The sequence below is a fragment of the Hyla sarda genome, chromosome 3 (assembly GCF_029499605.1).
Source record: "Hyla sarda isolate aHylSar1 chromosome 3, aHylSar1.hap1, whole genome shotgun sequence".
NCBI lineage: Eukaryota > Metazoa > Chordata > Amphibia > Anura > Hylidae > Hyla > Hyla sarda.
The window spans coordinates 329,626,448-329,646,526 of NC_079191.1; the positions used below are offsets into that span (position 1 = coordinate 329,626,448).

The 20,079-nt window shown below is 42.1% G+C and overlaps 1 protein-coding gene across 13 annotated transcripts in view; it reads left to right on the top strand.

Annotated features, from left to right (window-relative positions):
• SYNE1 (spectrin repeat containing nuclear envelope protein 1) overlaps positions 1-20,079 on the top strand; it is a 483,893-nt gene that overhangs the window by 288,791 nt on the left and 175,023 nt on the right. For all 13 annotated transcript variants that reach the window (XM_056567280.1, XM_056567285.1, XM_056567279.1 and 10 more), the window contains 13 exons: positions 1,784-1,937; positions 2,552-2,695; positions 3,234-3,398; positions 4,458-4,775; positions 5,800-5,952; positions 7,009-7,179; positions 7,294-7,620; positions 8,100-8,252; positions 8,835-9,002; positions 9,382-9,558; positions 11,169-11,315; positions 19,438-19,563; positions 19,800-19,976. In XM_056567280.1, coding sequence (XP_056423255.1) covers positions 1,784-1,937; positions 2,552-2,695; positions 3,234-3,398; positions 4,458-4,775; positions 5,800-5,952; positions 7,009-7,179; positions 7,294-7,620; positions 8,100-8,252; positions 8,835-9,002; positions 9,382-9,558; positions 11,169-11,315; positions 19,438-19,563; positions 19,800-19,976 — 2,380 coding nt within the window. The remainder of the gene's footprint in view (positions 1-1,783; positions 1,938-2,551; positions 2,696-3,233; positions 3,399-4,457; positions 4,776-5,799; positions 5,953-7,008; positions 7,180-7,293; positions 7,621-8,099; positions 8,253-8,834; positions 9,003-9,381; positions 9,559-11,168; positions 11,316-19,437; positions 19,564-19,799; positions 19,977-20,079) is intronic.

A 20,079-nucleotide genomic window follows, 5' to 3' on the forward strand; every position in this document is an offset into this window, starting at 1 on the left:
GCTATAAATCTTTCTGAATGGCAGCCTATTCAAAAGGAAAACAGCAGCTATGTGCTCAGTTGTGACTAAGAATCTTCACTGCTTTTCTCTCACATGGGGGGGGCTGTACAGCCAGAGCTCTAGCCCAATCAGAAATCAGACATAGATCAGGTGATGTTGTCTTGATGGGAGGGACTGCTCTCACTGAGGAGACAACGTGGATCTAAAAAATGAATTTCTCTCTCACTTCCTGTAAGTGACAGCTGAAAGAGGAAAACTGTTGTATATAGCTAATGAATTATATTTAGACAAATTCATAGGTTGGTGAGAGGGAAAGAATGGGCTATGGATTTAGTTCCCCGGAGTACCCCTTTAAAGGGGTATTCCAGGCCAAAACTTTTTTTTATATATCAACTGGCTCTGGAAAGTTAAACAGATTTGTAAATTACTTCTATTAAAAAATCTAAATCCTTCCAATAGTTATTAGCTTCTGAAGTTGAGTTGATGTTTTCTGTCTAACTGCTCTCTGATGACTCACGTCCCGGGAGCTGTGCAGTTCCTATGGGGATATCCTCCCACCGTGCACAGCTCCCGGGACGTGACATCATCATTGAGCAGTTAGACAGAAAACTTCAGAAGCTAATAACTATTGGAAGGATTAAGATTTTTTAATAGAAGTAATTTACAAATTTGTTTAACTTTCCAGAGCCAGTTGATATATATATATATATATATATATATATATATATATATAAAAGGTTTTGCCTGGAATACCCCTTTAATGCTCAATGCAACATGTTTCATAGCTGAAATGTGGTTTTATTGTTGTGCAGTGTTCTTTTTCCTTTGTATATAGTGCTGTGTGTTTTTCCATAGAACATCTGTGGAGCCTTGTGGAACATCCAGGAGGTCTAAGCAAACTGACTAGCAGCAGTTTTTTTTTTCCTTCCTGTGTGATGTTCTTTCATGATTTCCATTCTTGTTCAGTGTTTTTTTTTATGGTTGATACATAAATAGACATTCTTGAAGAGTCTTGTGTAGGTCTTTTGAGATTATCATTGGTATTCTTTTTTTCCTTTCCAAAATTTCCTATTGCCCTCTTGGTAGAACACCCTCTTCTAAGGAGTATACTAACAGTTTAAATGTTTTAGACATTTTGCAGCAAACTAGAAAGGGCTACTACAGCATTGCCAAAGACACCAATCTTTAGCAATGCTTTTGTTGCCTTTTGCAGGCTAAAGCATTTGTCTAACACATCTTCTAAGGCAGTGGTCTTCAACCTGCGGACCTCCAGATGTTACAAAACTACAACTCCCAGCATGCCCGGACAGCCAACGGCTGTCTGGGCATGCTGGGAGTTGTAGTTTTTCAACATCTGGAGGTCCGCAGGTTGGAGACTACTGTTCTAAGGTCTTCTGAAAATTGTTTGCATTGATGTACGGTTCACCCTACAGATTTTTCAATAACAAGGCTTTGTGTTTATTTATTGGCCAAAGCATCAGTGAACCTGCATTTCCCATCTCATCTTATTAACTTAAACATCAGTGTGTTCTTGGAGAATATATTAACACTTACTTTTTCTCCCTGCACAGTGAATGTTTACTCAATGAGCTCAATTAAATACACGATGAATACAATTGTTATTTGTTTAGTTAGGTTGTATGACTTAGATAACATTCCAATCACATGTTTTGGTAATCAATGCAGAAATCCAGGTAAGTGCTAAGGGCTCACTTAGTTTTACTCACAACTATCAGATGAGCAATGAAGGGTTACATTGACTTATTGACCTTTAAATTTACAGCCAGCTGGAAGGAGCCCTGTCCAAGTGGACAAGTTACCAGGATGATGTGCGTCAGTTCTCCTGCTGGATGGACAGAGTGGAGGAGAGGCTAAATGAACCTGAGAGGCAATATAGTGAACTAAGAGACAAAATTGCAGCACAGAGTAAAGCTAAGGTAATGGTCTATGTTCGTTTTGATCTTAGATGCATATTTGTTACTGAATATCTCACCACTCAACTTTTATAGCTGCAGCTTTGAACCAGTACTGTTGGTTGTCATGTCATGTAAGGGGGGGTTGGACTAATGGATTTACTGTTTCACATTTGCAGATTAGTATTTATATTAAAGGGGTACTCCAGCGCTTAGACATCATATCTCCTATCCAAAAGATAGGGGATAAGATGCCTGATTGCGGGGATCCAGCTGCTGGGGACCCCCATGATCTTGCACGCCGCCCCCCGTTAAAATCAGTCCCCGGAGCGTGTTTGCCCCCTCCTATAGACTTGCATTGAGGGGCGGGACGTGACATCACGGTCTCACGTCACCGTGGTCGGGAGCCGAAGCCTCCAGTGTTTCCGGAAGCCGCAACAGGTGGGTCCTGCAGATGAGATCCTGGGGGTCCCCAGCGGTGGGACCCTCGAGATCTGACATCTTATCCCCTATCCTTTGGATAGGGGATAAGATGTCTAGGGGTGGAGTGCCTCTTTAAAAACTGTGTGCAAGTTTCCAATCTAGAAGAATGAAGGCTCCCATGTTACTCTGAAGTATTATTGTAATTTATTTTACAGTTACTGAATGAAGAAATTTTAAGTCACAGCAGTTTATTTGAGACCATAGAAAAGAAAGGATCCAGTATGACTGAACATTATGTTACCCAATTGGAGCTCCAAGACCTACAAGAACATTACAGTACACTGAAAGAAAAAATTAAGGTAAAGCGGCATGTTCTTCTGTTGTATATGTAATGGAAGCTCAGTTGGAGATTTTCTAATGTTGTTTATGTTTCACAGTGTCAACACAGTGTTCCGTCAAGTTACAATATTAATTGGTTCCAGGATGACCATTGTATGTTTCAGTGCATACGCTTCAGTAATACAGGTGTTTTACCAGTAAATGCCCATTCTAATTGGTCAGATCTTCCGGCCATTGACACGTTTCACAGATCTGGACTGTATGTAGTATTGTATGTTGAGTCTGGCTTCAAGTTACAATGGTCCAGAAAAAAACATTGTATGCTGAAAATATTGTATGTTGATGCCATTGTAAGTTGAGGGATCACAGTATAATTCACCAGTTTGCATAGAAGATTTTTATTCTATGGTTTGTAATATTAACCCTTTAGGTGCTGACAGATCTCAATAAATATTATAATAATCTTAGTATATGAGTGATATTAGTAATAGGAGTACAATTATATCTGTTATGTGTATTGTTATATTTGAAGGTGGTCAATGGTTTATATCTTAACAGGACACCATCGCCAAACTAGAGAAAATGGTGTCAGACCACCAAAGCTATCAAAAGGCGCTCAGGGTATTTGAAGACTGGCTTCAGCATGAAAATGAGAAACTGAACTGTCTAGTGTTGTTTGATGGTGATGCCGAGAGGTTCGATGCTACTCTTCGGGAACTACAGGTAAAACCTAGGCTTATTTATAGAATAAATAAGTAGCAGATTTTGAGGTTCATAAGCAAAACTATTAGCTCAGAAAATAACATGAATTTATAGCAACCAGTATCTAGTTTTCTCTGTCACTAAATATTGTAGTGTCTTAAAGGGGTTCTCCGGTGCTTAGATGCACAGGATAGGGGATAAGATGCCTGATCATGGGAGTCCCGCCGCTGGGGACCCCCGGGATCTTGCACGCGGCACCCTGTTTGTAATCAGCCCCCAGAGCGTGTTCGCTCCGGGTCTGATTATTTGCGACCACCCGGCCGGTGGCGTGATACGCCCCCTCCCATAGGCTTGCATTGAGGGGCGGAGCGTGACGTCACACGGGGGCGGAGGCGTGACGTCACACGCCGCCAGCCGTGTGGTCGCCAGTAATCAGACCCGGGGCGAACACGCTCCGGGAACTGTGGCGCGTGCAACGGAGTACCCCTTTAAACCATCATAAGAAATGTTTACTAATGAACCTTTTTTCTTTTAATATGACCACTGTATGTATTGTAACTTTATATGAAGAAGCCTTATACACACTCACAGCTGCATTCACATTCATTTTGTTTAGTGAAATGTCTAAGCTATTTTCATTACCCTTACCTAATGACTTTCATCAGTTTTATCTGCTAGCATCATAGTAGAGCTGAGCAAACTGCTATACATTGTAGTGCTGAGGGAAAGATTTCAATATAACTTTTCTTTTATAAATTTAAATCTCTGCCTATTTTGGGCTTAGAAGTGAAGCGGTTAGTCTGGTCCTTATGAGTGACTGACAGCTATCTCTGTATGACTGTTCATAGAGGAAAGGCCTTCAATCATTGAGTGAGGCAATCCACTGGACACCTAAGCCTAACATGAGCCGTAATTTCCATCAGTGAATTACAAGTTATACTGAATCTTTTTACACAAAACTATATCTTAGTCTGCTCATTCTGCTCTATAGCATGATGCAGGTAGAGTTTTAGTGACAGGTTCCCTTTAGAAGTTTAGAACTGTATTAATACCATCAGTCATTCTATTTATTCTCTACAGGGCCTTCAGGTGCGCTGTGCAGAGGGACAGGCATTATTAAACAGTACCTTACACATAAGAGAAGAAGTTATACCATGTGGTGTTCCTCACACAGAAGACAGACAATTGGAATCCTTAAGACATGATTGGCAAGTTTATCAGCAGATACTGACTGAAGGACGAAGCCAGGTAAATGCCTCACTCAACAAGCTAAGGCTGATGGAGAAAAAGTTCCAAAAGATGGACGAATGGTTGACTTCTGTGGAAGGAAAAGTAAATATCAGAACGGGGCGTCAATCAGAGCGAGCAACAAAGGAGATACAGCTACAACAGATGAAGGTAAATATATAAATAAAAACCGTTCCACATCCATCGTATATGTAGGGTCAGTGTTTTATCCTAAAACAAATCAATAACTTTTTAAATCTTCAGTCACAATTTTTTACAGTCATACATTTTTGTGCTTATTCCTTTTTTTTGGCTTAAAGAGCATCCTTTTTTTTTTTTTTTTTAAACATTTTGTTCACACTTTTTTGGGTCATTTATTTTTGCTGTAGCAACATTTTCTGCTGTTTTTGCATGTATCACATTCTCTTTTTGAGGCTGAAAATACTGACAGAAAACTAAGTGTGCACTTAGCCAAGGAAAATCATCAAAATACGGCAGCAGAACTGAAAATGTATGAAGCCATACAAATCATATTTTCTATTTATCGACCTGCAAACATCATCATACCAGAAAAAGCTGGCTTCTTGATCCAGCGTCATGTGCCAGGTCACCTGACTTAGTCACCTGATAAAGCCACTCTGATAGGCTCTAACCATCAATGGTGCATAATTAAACCTTACCCCACCGAGTACATGTCACCCCCTTTAAGGAAGTGTGTTCAGCTTGAAATGATCCTAGGGATGGGTGTCACCTGAACACTGGTAGCTTGCTAGTACACATCTTATATGTTATCTTTTTTTTGCACTCTGGCACTTTACTTCTAGCTATGGAATGTTTACATAGTTAACTATTGCTGTGAAAAAAAATCCGAACAAGGTGTGCTGTTCTTCTCCTTAATATATATATTAATTATTACCTTGGATACTTTTTTATTGGCATTATGTAATGTATTGTAAATTTCCTTGATAATCTCTACCTCTAGCTTGTTCTCCTATTTTATATGTGCTGCTTTGTTTTAATGTAATTGATTTTTGTATAATTGAGCAGTATATCATGTCTATGGCTACACTACGTTATTATCGACCTGCCAGATTGTCTAGAATTTGAGTTTTTTCTGTATAGTTTATTTTCCTTATTGAGCTTTTATCATTTAACTCACATTCTGTACAACCTTTTTATTTGTTCCCTCATTTAGAAATGGCATGAGGAGGTGATGGTCTACAAGGATGAAGTTGAAGAAATTGGCACATTAGCCCAGCAAGTGTTAGAGGAAGGCCGTAGTAGCAGAATTGGCACTATGGCTACCCTGCTAACATCTCGCTATCAGGCTGCTCGGCTTCATATTTTGGTAAATACTTCAATAAGTAACAAGTATTTTCTTTACAATGCTCTTTCTTGGTCAAGATCACATCAACACCTTCATGTTAAACATATATTAAGTAACTAAGAAATAATATACCGTATATTGGCCAGATATCTACAGTGAAATTTTATTGAACGCTTCATATGGGGACACAGGACCATGGGTATATGCTGCTTGCCGCTAGGAGGCTGACTCTAGGCAAAAAACTAAAGAAAGTCGGCTCCTCCTAGCAGGATATACCAGCCTCCTGGCAATGAACAACTCAGTTTTAGCTTAGTGTCAGCAGGAGGCAGACACAGGTCTGGGGCTCTCCAGACCTGTTCTTATTTCTTTAGTTTTTTCTCCTAGTTTCAGCTAAAGTTTAGTTTTCTTTCCTTTGTTGTTTTCTCTAGTGTGGGGCAACTGGAGCATGGCACTGCTTGATCCCCAACCTGCGAGCTTGGGGCACGGTACATTGCTTGATGGGCTGTTAACCCCTCCTCGCCAGCGCCTGGTGTTGGTCTGAGTCCCCCATTTGCCCCTGCTTAAAATATTACTTACCTCAACCTAAAAATAGGCAAGTTTAAGTAAGACGCTGCACACTAAATGAAAACCTGATAGATAACAACTGCACATGTTTTAGTTAGTAACAACGAAGATATAAATAAGCTGTATGTTTTCATTCAATACAAATATACTGAATTGTTATATTTACTATTCTCTTATTGCACAGTAGAAAGCATGTGATTGTGTATAGAACTATTGCCACTGTAGTAGTAGTTTTTCTTTATGCACTCTTTGTTGTACTCTATGGGGGAGACTTATCAATATCTGTGTACAGGAAGAGCGGTGCAGTTGCCCATAGCAACCAATCTGATCGCTTTCCTTTTTCACAGGTCTCTTTAAAAACGAAAGAGGCGATATGATTGGTTGCCATGGGCGACTGGTCAACTTCTCCTCTGCACAGGTTTTGATAAATCTCCCCTTATATTTAACATTGCATAAATAGTTTTGTTGAGACGTATATGGCTGATGCCAGTAACGTTTGTCTCCCTATTTAAGGAACAAATGCACTTCCTTGAAGAAGAAATAAGGAACATAGTGGAGTCTGATGCTGCCATTAAAAGTTACACGGACTGGTTTACTGATGTTTCACAAAACTTCCAAAATATAACAACAGATATGGGAGTTGTGGATAAGACAGTACTGGAGAAAAAAATGAAAAAACTCGAGGTAAATGTTAATCATAGAATAAATGTTAAGTGCTTCATAGCTTTGTACTTGATTTTATACTGTACATTTTACTAGATTTTTTAACCTTGATGTCCTTCCATTTTCTGTCTTTAGTCTATATTAGGTGATATGGATTTGGGTCACAGACTACTGAAAGCTCTGCGTGAAAAAGGTGAACGTGTTCTTAAGTACTTGACTGGAGATGAAGCTGACCAGCTGGAGAAAGATATACACAACCATGTGGAAAGGTTGGAGGAGCTGACAAGTTCAGTTAGAAAGGAGCATACAGCACTGGAAAAAGGTCTCCATCATGCAAAGGAATTCTCTGACAAGTACAGTGGACTAGTACAATGGCTGACAGAGTATCAGAACATCCTGCAAGCCGATGTGGAATCCAAAACTGAGCTGTATGAGAAGAAGGCGCAGCTAGCCAAATATAAGGTGAATGTTGTACTTTTTCTTTGCTCCATATGCTTTGAATCCTGGTTCCATAGAACCCAAGAGCCGTACAGTTGGCTGCAATGTGACAGAAAAGTAACCTGCACTCCTATAAAGAGATGTTTATCTTAGTGTTATGTGTGAGCATCAAATATATGTGTCATGTACATTAGTGGTCCCTGACTTGTTAGGCTAACCATACACCTGCAATACCTATGGGCCCAATACCCCCATACACATTAGAGAGTCAGCTGATCCATCTAAAATCGTCAAGTTTTGCTGACTCTTTCTCAAAACTGTATTGAGATATTTATTCTTCAATTGCTACAGAAATACAACTCTAAACACAGACAGTCTGCAATAGGCAGGGGATACTGAGAGATGTGTGTTTGCAACAGCATAGCCACAGGTTTGCTACTACTTGTTTAAATTACGTTTCTTTAACAATGACAATAATCATGTTCTTTTCTTTGTTTATATAGTCCATTCAGCAAACTATCCTCTCACGTGAGCCGTCCATCAAAGTTGTGATTGAAAAAGGTGAAGCCCTGCTTAGAATGACCCATGATGCCTTTCTGGGGGAAAAAATCCACAAATTGCAAAAGGATTATCAAGGGTTATGCAACCTATCAAGGGTAAAGTACTTCTATAACATTTTATTCAACTTATAAAATCATGATAAATATAAACAAGGGCCTGTGGACTTTAATGGATACATTTGACCTAAACCTATTGAGATTTTGAACGTACACTGGATACCTCAAAACAAGTGACATGTTTATGTATATGTTAGTTCCCCCCCTTTGTGTTCTGTAAAGATCATAAATATTTTAATGACAGTTAATACAGCATACTTATAAACATGATTATATCAAGGTGGCCAAATATCATCATACAGATCAATAAGCTACAGTAGGTATCTTGTGCAGATGCCTTTTCATATGTTTGTGCACCTGATGTGTTTGGATCAGACATGCAAGTTTCAGATGCTTATCCCATGTTGGATCCTCCTTACTAGTGGCAAATGATGCAGCTTTTACAAATGGACAGAACACACACCTGTGTACATCCAGTAGATCAAAAGCAATATTACTGTACAGAAATAAATTGTCATTTGGATGGTATACGTATCACAGACAGCCTTATGCCAATCATACATTCTATCTTTCCTTTTTATTTTTATTTTTTTGCTAACACAATGTTGTATAATAAAACAGAGGACTGTTAATGAATTGGAGGACAACGTGAAGGAGCATGATTGCTATAACAGTGAGCTGCAGGATGTGGAAAAATGGCTCCTACATATGTCAAGTAGACTGGTAACTCCTGACCTAATGGAAGGCAGTAACTTAGAGATGATCACTCAACAGCTGGCTAATCACAAGGTATTATATAGTGTTATGAATGGAATGTTTAAATTCAGAAATTGTGCAATTTTTAGTAAATTTGAGGCAGGTGACCTGGATTGTGTTTACAAGCTTTACATTACTTCCTATCTTCCCTGCCACGGCTGCCATCATGTTGTCAGTCCCTGCTTTGAATGACTTCCTTGTGTCAGTGACAGCAGTTCCTTGCATTGACACAAGTATTTCACAGCAGGGGTTGACATTGGGACAGTGTCATAAATATAAGAATAAGGGTGTTTTGCATGCTTTACAACATATCACAAGTTTTTTGTATCTGACAGTGCCCATTTAAGCAAACTATATACAAATGATGAACTTGTTTAATTTTTCTGACATGAATGCTGTATCTTTTTTCCAGGCAATGATGGAGGATATTGCTGCCTTTGAAGAGCGCTTGAATAGTCTCAAAGTAAAGGGAGAAAATCTGGTTCTTCACTGTGCAGAACATCTGCAAACAAAGTTCAAACAAACCATACAAGCACATTTACAGGGAACAAGAGACAGCTACTCGGCCATATGTAGTACTGTCCAGAGGGTATGTTATATACACCCATAATAGCACAGATAATGCAGGACCCAGTACTGAATTAATTAACTTTTATTCATTTCGCAGATATCTCTAGTACACATAAGTCCTTGAAAATCCACTTAAAAATCCCTTTCTTTTTAAATGTCACAGAGACATGTCAGAAGTTTTGTTCAGTTGTTGTCTCAGCAATGACATGTCACTGCTCAGTAGAACGAATGGATTGGAGTTTGCGTTCGCAGGCTTTACTCACCTGCTTGCTGCAATCTCTGTCCTGCCGCCCGATTGTAAGTCTGAGGAGCCATCCTGTGAAGCAAGACTTACATCGCTGCAAGCTGGGCAGCAAAGCATGTTATTGCGCACTTCTCCTCCCCGCTAATTCTACTTATTGATGAGGGACTCCACTCATTCTACTGATTGATGGGGGATCTTGACCGATTAAAAATTTTCTTGAAAGTATAATGAAATGATGGACACTTTAATCTCTCCAATTCATTTGTATATAAAAAGCATTAAAGGAGTAGTCCAGTGGTGACTCAGTGGTGAACAACTTATCCCCTATCCTAAGGATAGGGGATAAGTTGCAGATCGCAGGGGGTCCGACCCCTGGGGCCCCCTGTGATCTCCTGTACGGAGCCCCGACAGCCCGCGGGAAGGGGGCATGTCGACCTCCGCACGAAGCGGTGGCCGACACGCCCCCTCAATACAACTCTATGGCAGAGCCGAAGCGCTGCCTTCGGCAATCTCCGGCTCTGCCATAGAGATGTATTGAGGGGGCGTGTCGGCCGCCGCTTCGTGCGGGGGTCGACACCCGCTATCTGGCCGGAGAGCCGGGCCCCCGTACAGAGAGATCGCAGGGGGCCCCAGCGGTCGGACCCCCCGCGATTTCAAACTTATCCCCTATCCTTAGGATAGGGGATAAGTTTTTCACCACTGGACTACCCCTTTAAAAATAATAAGAAATAACAGTGTTTGTTATCTACCATCATGTTATACCTAACAGTTTGGACCTGAAGTGCAGTAGTGCTTTAGAATACATAATGCTACTGTTTAATTTTCTTGTATAACAATGCTTTATCTCCACTAGAGAATGCAAATGAGATATTGCCCCCACATAGTTGTATAGTGATTTTAGATTTTTTTTCAATCTTAATAAACCTATATCTCCATTGTGTCCCTACTGTGTTAATCCAAAAGAAGGCCATATTTTCTTATGAGGCTGATGCCAATTGCCCCATATTGAGTAAAAAAAATTCCTTTCTGACTCGGGGATTTATAAATCCCTGGATCAACGGTCTGTCCCTATAAATCTAGTATCCTTAATCTGTAATGTTTGTGGAATTCATCTTGGTTTGAATACTATATGACAACAAGAATAGTGCAGTGTGCGGTGTCATTCTTATGAGAAGTGATGGAAACCCCACCAGACCCCAGTCAGTGGGGCTTGTTGGTGACCATTTGATCAGAAAACCACAGTTTGACTATATTGTTACTTAGCATGTTGAAGATCATTATGAAAAAATCTGGTTTGTTTTTACAGTGTGTGTGTGTGTGTGTATGTATATATATATATATATATATATTAAAAGGGAAACTTTTGTCACCACTTTCACCTCCAGGTGTATTTAAGTTTGGAAAACGAGCTACAAAAGTATGTTAGTAACCAAGACACACTGCTGCAGTGTCAAGCCTGGTATTCTACTGTAAAGAAAGAGTTAGAAGAAAAAGTCAAAGCCCCACTCTGCCTGGCCGAGGCCACAAAACAGGTACGCATAGAGTTAAAAATAGACATAAAGGTTTGTTTGAGAATTTAAAGTGTACCTGTCATCAACAAAAACTTTTTATATAATGTAGATAATACCATTATATGAATATTTGTAATATACATTGGTTAAAAAGTGTGTATATTTTTGTCCCTGCAGCTTTTGCCTGTGTGTCTCTATGAGGAGTCCAAATACAGGAAGTGAGGGTGAACAAGCAGGGCCCTGAGCACTAAGAAAAATCAGGACAGTGTGCGGTGAAGCTCTATAACATGCTCCTGGCTCATACATCAGGATGGTTAACAAGCCAGGAGTCTGCACAGATCCCTGCTTGTACAGCCCTCACTTCCTGTTTTTGGACTCCTCATAGAGACACACAGACAATAGCTGCATCTTTTTCATCCAAAATATACACAATTTTTAACCAGTGTGTATTACATATATACATATAATGGTATTATCTACATTATATAAAAAGTTTTTGTTCACGGCAGGTACAATTTAAGATTTTAAACTTGCAACAGAAAATTATATAAAACTAAAAAATCGAACAATACTGGCCCACTTCAGCAGTGATACTTCAGTGGTCCCTGAGTAAGGAAGTGCTCGTTTCTATCAATCATTAGCCTCAGTGGTTATGTTCTGTACATGCAAAAACAGAACCACTGGAGCAGCAGGGGAATCATCAGGCACGTTATCGACTTTTTTTCATTTTAGAACAAATGCAAGTGCTAGTTTAATTAATTTATTTTTAAATCTCAGACAGCCCATTTAATGTAATACCACTGGCTACTTAAATGTTATTCTGTTAGATTATACCTAGAGATGTGCGACATGAAACTGACGAATCCAAATTCATTACAAATTTCATTTGTTTTGCAAAAAATTCTATTGCGCATATCGCTTCATTAAACTCCATTTAGTGTGGTCTAGGCTCCAGGGAATCTAAAATGGCGGATCCACATGTGAGGACATGGGGCAAGGAACTCTGGGAAGGCAAGGCGGGTAGGCGGGATGACCCTGAATCACATGCAGAATGCAGCCTATCAGCAGCCAGTCACCCCTGTGATGTCACAGCCCTATATAATCAGCAGCCATATTCTGGATCATCACTACATCCTTTCACTGCAGAGAGATAGGATGGACGTCCTGTGTGTGTGTTACACAGAAAAGCTTATTACAGCAGCGTTTCACCTCCTAGTCACCTCAGTGTTCTAGTGGACAGAGAGCAGTGTGTTTTGGCACAGAAACAATTTTTTACTGCAGCCATTACCCTCCCAGTCACTTTCTACAGCATTGTATTACAGAGAGGGGCAGAGAGCTGTGTGTTGCCTCATACATTTCAACATGCTGGCTCATCTTGATGAACCTTAAGAGGATGGAGGAATAATTTTTCAGTGCAATTCTGTGTCTTTTTTTCCACAACAACTGGTCTGCTGGTTATACTAGTCTGTAGATGGTATAATACCCAGCAGTCCTTTCCTAATAGTCTTTGAGAGAGTTCAATTTTGGGTTTAGTACACAGCGACTATGTACTGCTGTTTAAAGCGTAGTGAAGCGTATTGTACTCCCCTCATATACGCACTAAGTATGTCAGGCAGAGAAATTCCAGGACGTGCTCAGAGGAGTGCCAGAAGCCTAAATTCAACAGGCAGAGGTCGTAGCAGACTAGGGCCGAGTGGCAGCAGGAGTCGCAGTAAGGGGCCAGAGCTCCCGATGTCGTCTAGCAGTCGTGTCTCGACCACCAACCCATCTGCCGTCATTGATTGGTTAACACGGTCATGCACTTAACCACAAGTGACATCTGATACCCCCAGTCAACAGTTGGTGGGTTCCTCAGACACAACCCTCAGTTGGCATGGCCCGGGAGCAGTCCCTGTCCTCCAATGGCCTCTGCCATATGCTGTTCCTTCCCCTAAAGAAGGTACAAGCAAGTCGAACCGGCTCTACCCCGGGCTTCAGCGCACGGACAGGACCAGGACTGGATCCAGAGAAATGCAAAAGAAGAAGAATGTCCAGCGCACACACGTATAAAACTGAGCTGCTTTATTGCATAGTTGACATATATAGTAGTATTCACTACTATATATGTCATGTTGTGCGCCTTTTTGATAGTCCATTCAGGGTAGCCGCGTTGCTTGAGTCTGTTGCTAATAGCAACCACTTCGTTCGAAAAATCCTCATCAAAAAGGCGCACAACATTGCTATTAAAAGGGTCATTGTGATCTAATAAAAGATAATACCCATAGCAAGAAAATCCATAGCCTTAGTTCACCTGTGGTTTTTTCTACTCAATACAGTACTGAGTTCAAAATAATCAGCAACATCATTAAAAAGAATATGCCAATTATACACACAGATCCTGAGTTTCGGACGGCATTGAAGGGGGGCATTAGGTGTGTATCCAGGAGAGCCCCAACTTTGGGCCAGACTTTATCCCCCAGCCTCTTCTCTACCTCTCCGAAAAAAGCCTCTACTTGGCTCAATTGCCAAGGTACATACAAATGTGGATCTAGAAAGTGTATTTGCTGTAATTACATGAACAATTCAGTGTCATTTACATCCACTAGCAATAATAAGACATTTAACATCAGACAATACATTAATTGCAACACAGCTGGAGTTGTATATCTGTTTACGTGCCGCGCCTGCAATGTGCAATATGTGGGTTGTACCATTAACCCACTAAAAATTAGAGTACGTAAACATCTATCAGATATTGCACATTTTCAGGCACGACACGTATCAATGGTCAGTAAGCATTGTGCTGAGGTACATGGTGGAAATACCTCTAGTCTGGTGGTACAAGGTATTGAGAGGGTGGACAAACCACTGAGAGGTGGCAACCTGAGACAGAAGGTGTTGGATCGTGAAATATACTGGATTCTCACCCTTGAGACTAGGATACCGCTAGGTCTGAACAGGAGACTGGATACGATCTTGCACTATTAAATAAGTGGGTTGTTATGACCGTGGCATTATTATAATTCGAATACTACTATATATGTCTTAGTTGCCTCGCGTTTTCCAGTCGCCTGTTCAGTATCTCTCTCTCTCCCCCCCTCTTTTCTCATGTTTGCATGGGTACAAAAGATGATGATTGAAATAAACCCCCCCCTTTCTTTATATCCGTTTCTGTCATGAGATTTAACAAATTGCATCTCTTGCTCTGTTAAATAACCGTTCTCTCAGTTCAACACTATAATCCTTTGGGTCCTAGTGCTAGTTGTGTATCACCAACTGATATATGCTTAAAAGGATGGAGTCTGGTTCTCTAGGTTTTGAACCAAACATACACAACTGGTGCATAAGATTTATTTTAACAATGTCTTAATTCTTTTATACAATGAATTTTGTTATAGATGTGCTGAAATAAAGATTTGATACATACGTTTTAACATTGTTTGTAATTATATGTGCAGGTGGGATGTCACATGATTTGGGGCTTAGCCCCGCCCGGGACACTTCCACCCTGCATATATAAACGATCTAAGTGCTTGTAACATGTGTATGACTAAGGCCTTGCTGGCCGAAACGCGTCACGTTACCTGAGTGTCCGATGTTTCCCATGGCAACTATGCAATAAAGCAGCTCAGTTTTATACGTGTGTGCGCTGGACATTCTTCTTCTTTTGCATTCCCCTAAAGAAGTATCTTATTCTGTGGGTTCAGCTCCACTATTCAGTGAGGACGATCTAAAAAACGACAGTCAGCAGCTACTGCCCAGCCAAGAAGTGAAAGAGACATCCGCCGCTTCCTCCGCTAGGCGGGCAAGTAGTGATAAGGAGAGTGATGTGGGAGGCGGTGTTGCCAGGGTTCAGGGTCCTGAAGCAGACACTGTTGAGGAACCTGAGGAGGACATCAGTGACGTGCAGGCACTTGTTGTTGTTGATGATGAAACCGATCACAATTGGGAGCTGGGTGCAGAAGGGGCTTCATCATCATCAGGAGAAGAGGGTTGCAGGTTGCCCGTGAGGCAGCAGCTGAGCCAGCAAGGTGGTAACATGGTTGGCAGTCAGCATGGTGGCAGAAGTGGCAATTCTGGAGCCAAACGTGCCCGGGGGAGACCACCTGCTTCGCAGCACCCTACCTTCCCGGGAGATAGTGGAACAGGGGTTCCTGGAGACTGCGGCAGTAGCAGTCAATAAGTGCGGACTGTTGGTGGGAAAATCAGCTACTCAATGTTTCATCAGGCATCCGGAGGAGGTTAACAGAGCCACATTTAGGATATGTCAGCAGAAGGTGAAGCGTGGCCAGGGTCCCAATGTTGGCATCACGGCCCTGCATCAGCATATGCTGCACCACCATAAAGCGGCCTGGGAAACCATGGCTCCGATGTGGTGGTCTGGAGCTGTAACTATGGTCAGGGACAATACATGTCCTTTACGGCTGACTGGGTGAATGTGGTTCCTGCACAGCCACAACACCAACTTGGACAGGTCATGCTGCTTCTTCCTCCACGCTCTCAGGCCGTTGGTCCTGTGACAGTGTGCTGCTCCACCTCCTCATCCTCCACCGTGTCCTCAGCCTCCAGACAAGTCTCAGTGCCCCTTCAGCATACCATGTGTGCAGGGCACGGCGGTGTCATGCTGTTCTTCATGTGGCTTGCCTTGGCGAACAGAGTCACACAGGGGAGGAACTGGTAAAAGTCAATTATAAAGAAATTGGAGCATGGCTTTCTCCACGAAAACTGGAAATGGGAACCATGGTGTCTGACAACGAGAAGAACATCTTATCTGCGCTGCGACATGGAAGGCTGAGCCATGCGCCCTGCATGGCACACGTGTTCAGTCTGGTTGTTAAGCGGCTCCTGAAGTGTTCCCCCAATTTGGAAGACATCCTAACAATGGGAAGGAAACTTTGCATGCACTTAAGCCACTTGTACACCGCAAAGCACACCCTCCTTGAACTGCATCGTCAGAACAGTATCCCCCAACATAGTCTGATTTGTGAAGTTGCCACACGTTGGAATTCCACCCTCCATATGTTGGACCGACTATACGAACAGAGAAAAGCCATCACCGATTTCTTGATGATCCAAGCAGATGGGGGTACTCCCCTGTGTAACTTCAGTGCGAACCAGTGGCAGCTCATACGTGACACCTGCCGTTTGCTCAGGCCCTTTGAGGAAGCCACATTATTAGTAAGTCTCCAGGATTAGGGGATGAACAACATCATTCCACTGCTTCATTTCCTACAACACGTGTTGGAAACGATGGCTGGTCAGGGCAATGGAGACGTGGCGCCCACATCTCAGGGCCACATGAGCCCTGTGGGGGCTGAACTGAAGGAGGAGGTGGAGGAGGGAGAGGGGCACAGTGGAGCACAGTTTAGGTTTTGCCAAATGGGTGTTTTTTCTAGTCATCTGATAGGAGAGGAGGAGCAGGAGCAGCCAGAGGAGCTAGAGGGTCATGAGGAAGGTGAGACAGAGGACCCAGACACACCATGGCAGTATGCAGTGGAGATGGAGGCAGGGATTCCCACCGAGTCACTTGCACAAATGACACGATGCATACTCACTTGCTTGCATAGTGACCACCGAATTGTCACCATTTGGCAGCGGACTATCCACCTTATTAGACCCTTGCTACCGCCACAAAACCTTTTTTACACCCACTGAGAGAAAGGACAAACTGACCTACTACAGAGACATCCTACGTAGTCAGTTGGCCGATGCCTATCGGCGTCATCGTCCATCCTCTCGCAGGTCTGACTCGAGGGGGCCCTCTGTGCTCACCTTCCACTGCCATGGCTGCTGGGGAGGGTTGGGGTGAAGGAGCAGTATCAGCTCCATCATCAGCAGTCGCTGATGAGTGCCTTTCTTCATCCGCATAGTGAAACAACTCTCCAGCAGCAGGTAGACCTGGAGCAGGACCTGAACCAGCAGGTGGTGGCATATCTTGACATGCCCATGCCAACACACCTTGAAGATCCGCTGGACTTCTGGGCAGCCAAACTTGATTTATGGCAGCAACAAGCAGAGTTTGCGATGGAAAAGCTGTCCTGCCCGGCCAGTAGTGTGCCATCAGAGCGAGTGTTTAGTCCGGCGGGGACCATAGTCACCCCAAGGAGAACTCGTCTATCCACAAAAAAAGTAGAGAAACTGACCTTTGTGAAGATGAATCAGGCATGGATCAGCCAGGATTTCCACCCACCAATGCCTGATGCATCAGAGTAGATTTACCATGATGCCACACCAACACTTCACAAATATGGATAGTGCCAAACAGATTTAAGGTGCTGCTCCCCAGTTACAAACATTCCTCCGCATCAGACCTTTTCTCACCAGCCTTCGTCACCAGGTACTGGTATTGCCACCCACCGCACCATTCTATCACCAGGTCACTTTCAGGACTCCTGATGCTGCTGCTACCACCACCTCCAGGCTGTGCCATTCATCCACTATATGGTCTCCTCATGCTTCAGCCAATTCCAGGCTTTGCCATTCAGCCACTATATGGTCTCCTCATGCTTCAGCCACCTCCAGGGTGTGGCATTCATCCACTATATGGTCTCCTCATGCTTCAGCCAACTCCAGGCTGTGCCTTTCAGCCACTATATGGTCTCCTCATGCTTCAGCCACCTCCAGGGTGTGGCATTCAGCCACTATATGGTCTCCTCTTGCTTCAGCCACCTCCAGGCCTGGGCCATTATCTAAAAATATTTTATGGTAGCTACCATAAATCTTCGATTTAAATTTTGAAAATCATCTTTTAATCTTAGGGATTGTGAAGCCCTATTTTCTACTCATGCTGCCACCAGCTCCAATCTTTTCCATTCAGCCACTATATGGTTTACTGATGCTGCAGGGCCTGGTACATTTCCTAAAATATGTTATGGTTGCACTAGCTACGAAAAATCTTCAATTTAAATTTTAAAATTCATCTTTTAATCTTAGGGATTGAGAAGCCCTATTGTCTACTTATGCTGCCGCCAGCTCCAAGCTGTGCCATTCCGCCACTATATGGTTTACTGATGCTGCAGGGCCTGGTACATTACCTAAAAACATGTTATGGTTGCACTAACTACGAAAAATCTTCAATTTAAATTTTAATATTCATCTCTTAGTCTTAGGGATTGTGAAGCCCTATTGTCTACTTATGCTGCCGCCAGCTCCAATCTGTGCCATTCAGCCACTTTATGGTTTACTGATGGTGCTGGGCTTAAAAATATTTTATGGTTGCACTAGCTACCATAAATCTTCAATTAAATTCTTCAAAAATATCTTTAATCTTCTCTATTGTTAGGCCATATGGTCTTGTCAGGCTGTTGCCACCTCCAGACTGGGTAGTTCTGCCACTATATGGTCTCCTCGTGCTGCCGTCAATTCCAGGCGGTGTCATTCTGACAGATTATGGTCTCCTCATGCTGCTGCCACCTCTAGGCTCTGTCATTGTGCCGCCATGTGACTCATACATTTTTGGGGTCATACAGTATTAGTTCAAAGTAAACACCGGTACAGTTAACTTGGGAATCTAATATAAATCTTATATTTAAAGAAATTGATGTAATCTTTTCAAGACTTGAGGCCCTATGGTCGTCGACTTCATATTACCTGTGGAATTATCACAAGAATCCAATGAAACCGCTTAGAGCCATAACAATGAACCATAACTGATTAAATGAAACATTCACACTTTCATAATCAGGGGGGCACTGAGAGGTAGGGGCTGGAACAGGTGGTATCTCGCCTGGCGGAGGACCGCCAGCTCGATGCTCGCCAGAATGGGTTCTCCTAAAATTTTAATAAATTCAAGTTAAATTACATAAAAATAACATTAAAAATCTCTTTATTCTGTTCAATTTTGACTCCATATTGTCTCCTTGCTGCCACATCGAATATCAGTATTATTTCACTAACACAGCACACTCCCTATATGTTAGGACAAGGAAAAGTGCTCTACACCCCTATTGAGGCTCTCAGTAGGCCAGAAATAGACGTATTTAATAGCGATTCGCCGCAAAAATATTCGACCCAAACCAAATATTTTCAAAAAATTCGGCGAATCTGCCAAATCAAATTTTTCCAAAGTTTGCTCATCTCTAATTATACCTATACCATATTACTTGTATAGTAACATTCTTAATCAATTAGCCACCAGCTCTTTTCATTGTCTTTATCTACACAGGTGAAACACTACAGGACTCTGCAGGAGCAGGCCAACACATACTTGGACCTTCTGTGCACGGCTTGTGACTTATCTGATAGTGTTGTGAAGAATGTAGCGATCAGCATTCAGCAGACAAAACAGACAGTAAGCTCTTAACTGCTTTTATAACCAGTAACATTTTGTGTGCTCCATGACAACTCAATGAATGCTCGCAGATCGACAGTAGCATGCTAGTCACATGATGTGAGACCATTCATTCTCCAAGGTTCCCCAGGAATCTGAATCAGGAGACACAGTTTAGTCTTCTGGCAGTGTGAAGCTGGTTACTTTGCACAGACTGATTGATAACATTGAGTCTTTTACAATGTGTTCTTCATTAGATTGAAAAAAGAATGATGCAGTCTCAGGATCTGGCAAATGGCTGGGAAGAAGTAAAACAAATGAAGATGGAGCTTCAGACATATTTTCAGGAGGCTGGCCAGCAACTCCAAAACTTAAAGGGAAAGCGTGCAGAACTGGAGGTCAAACTAGCACAGAATGTGGTCACACAGCTGAAGGTACTAGAATGGCCTAACTTGTGGCATATCCTAACATATTGTGTTTTCTTTATGTTTATATGAGTGTTATTCAAAATGATATATCAGTTTCATAATTAGTTAT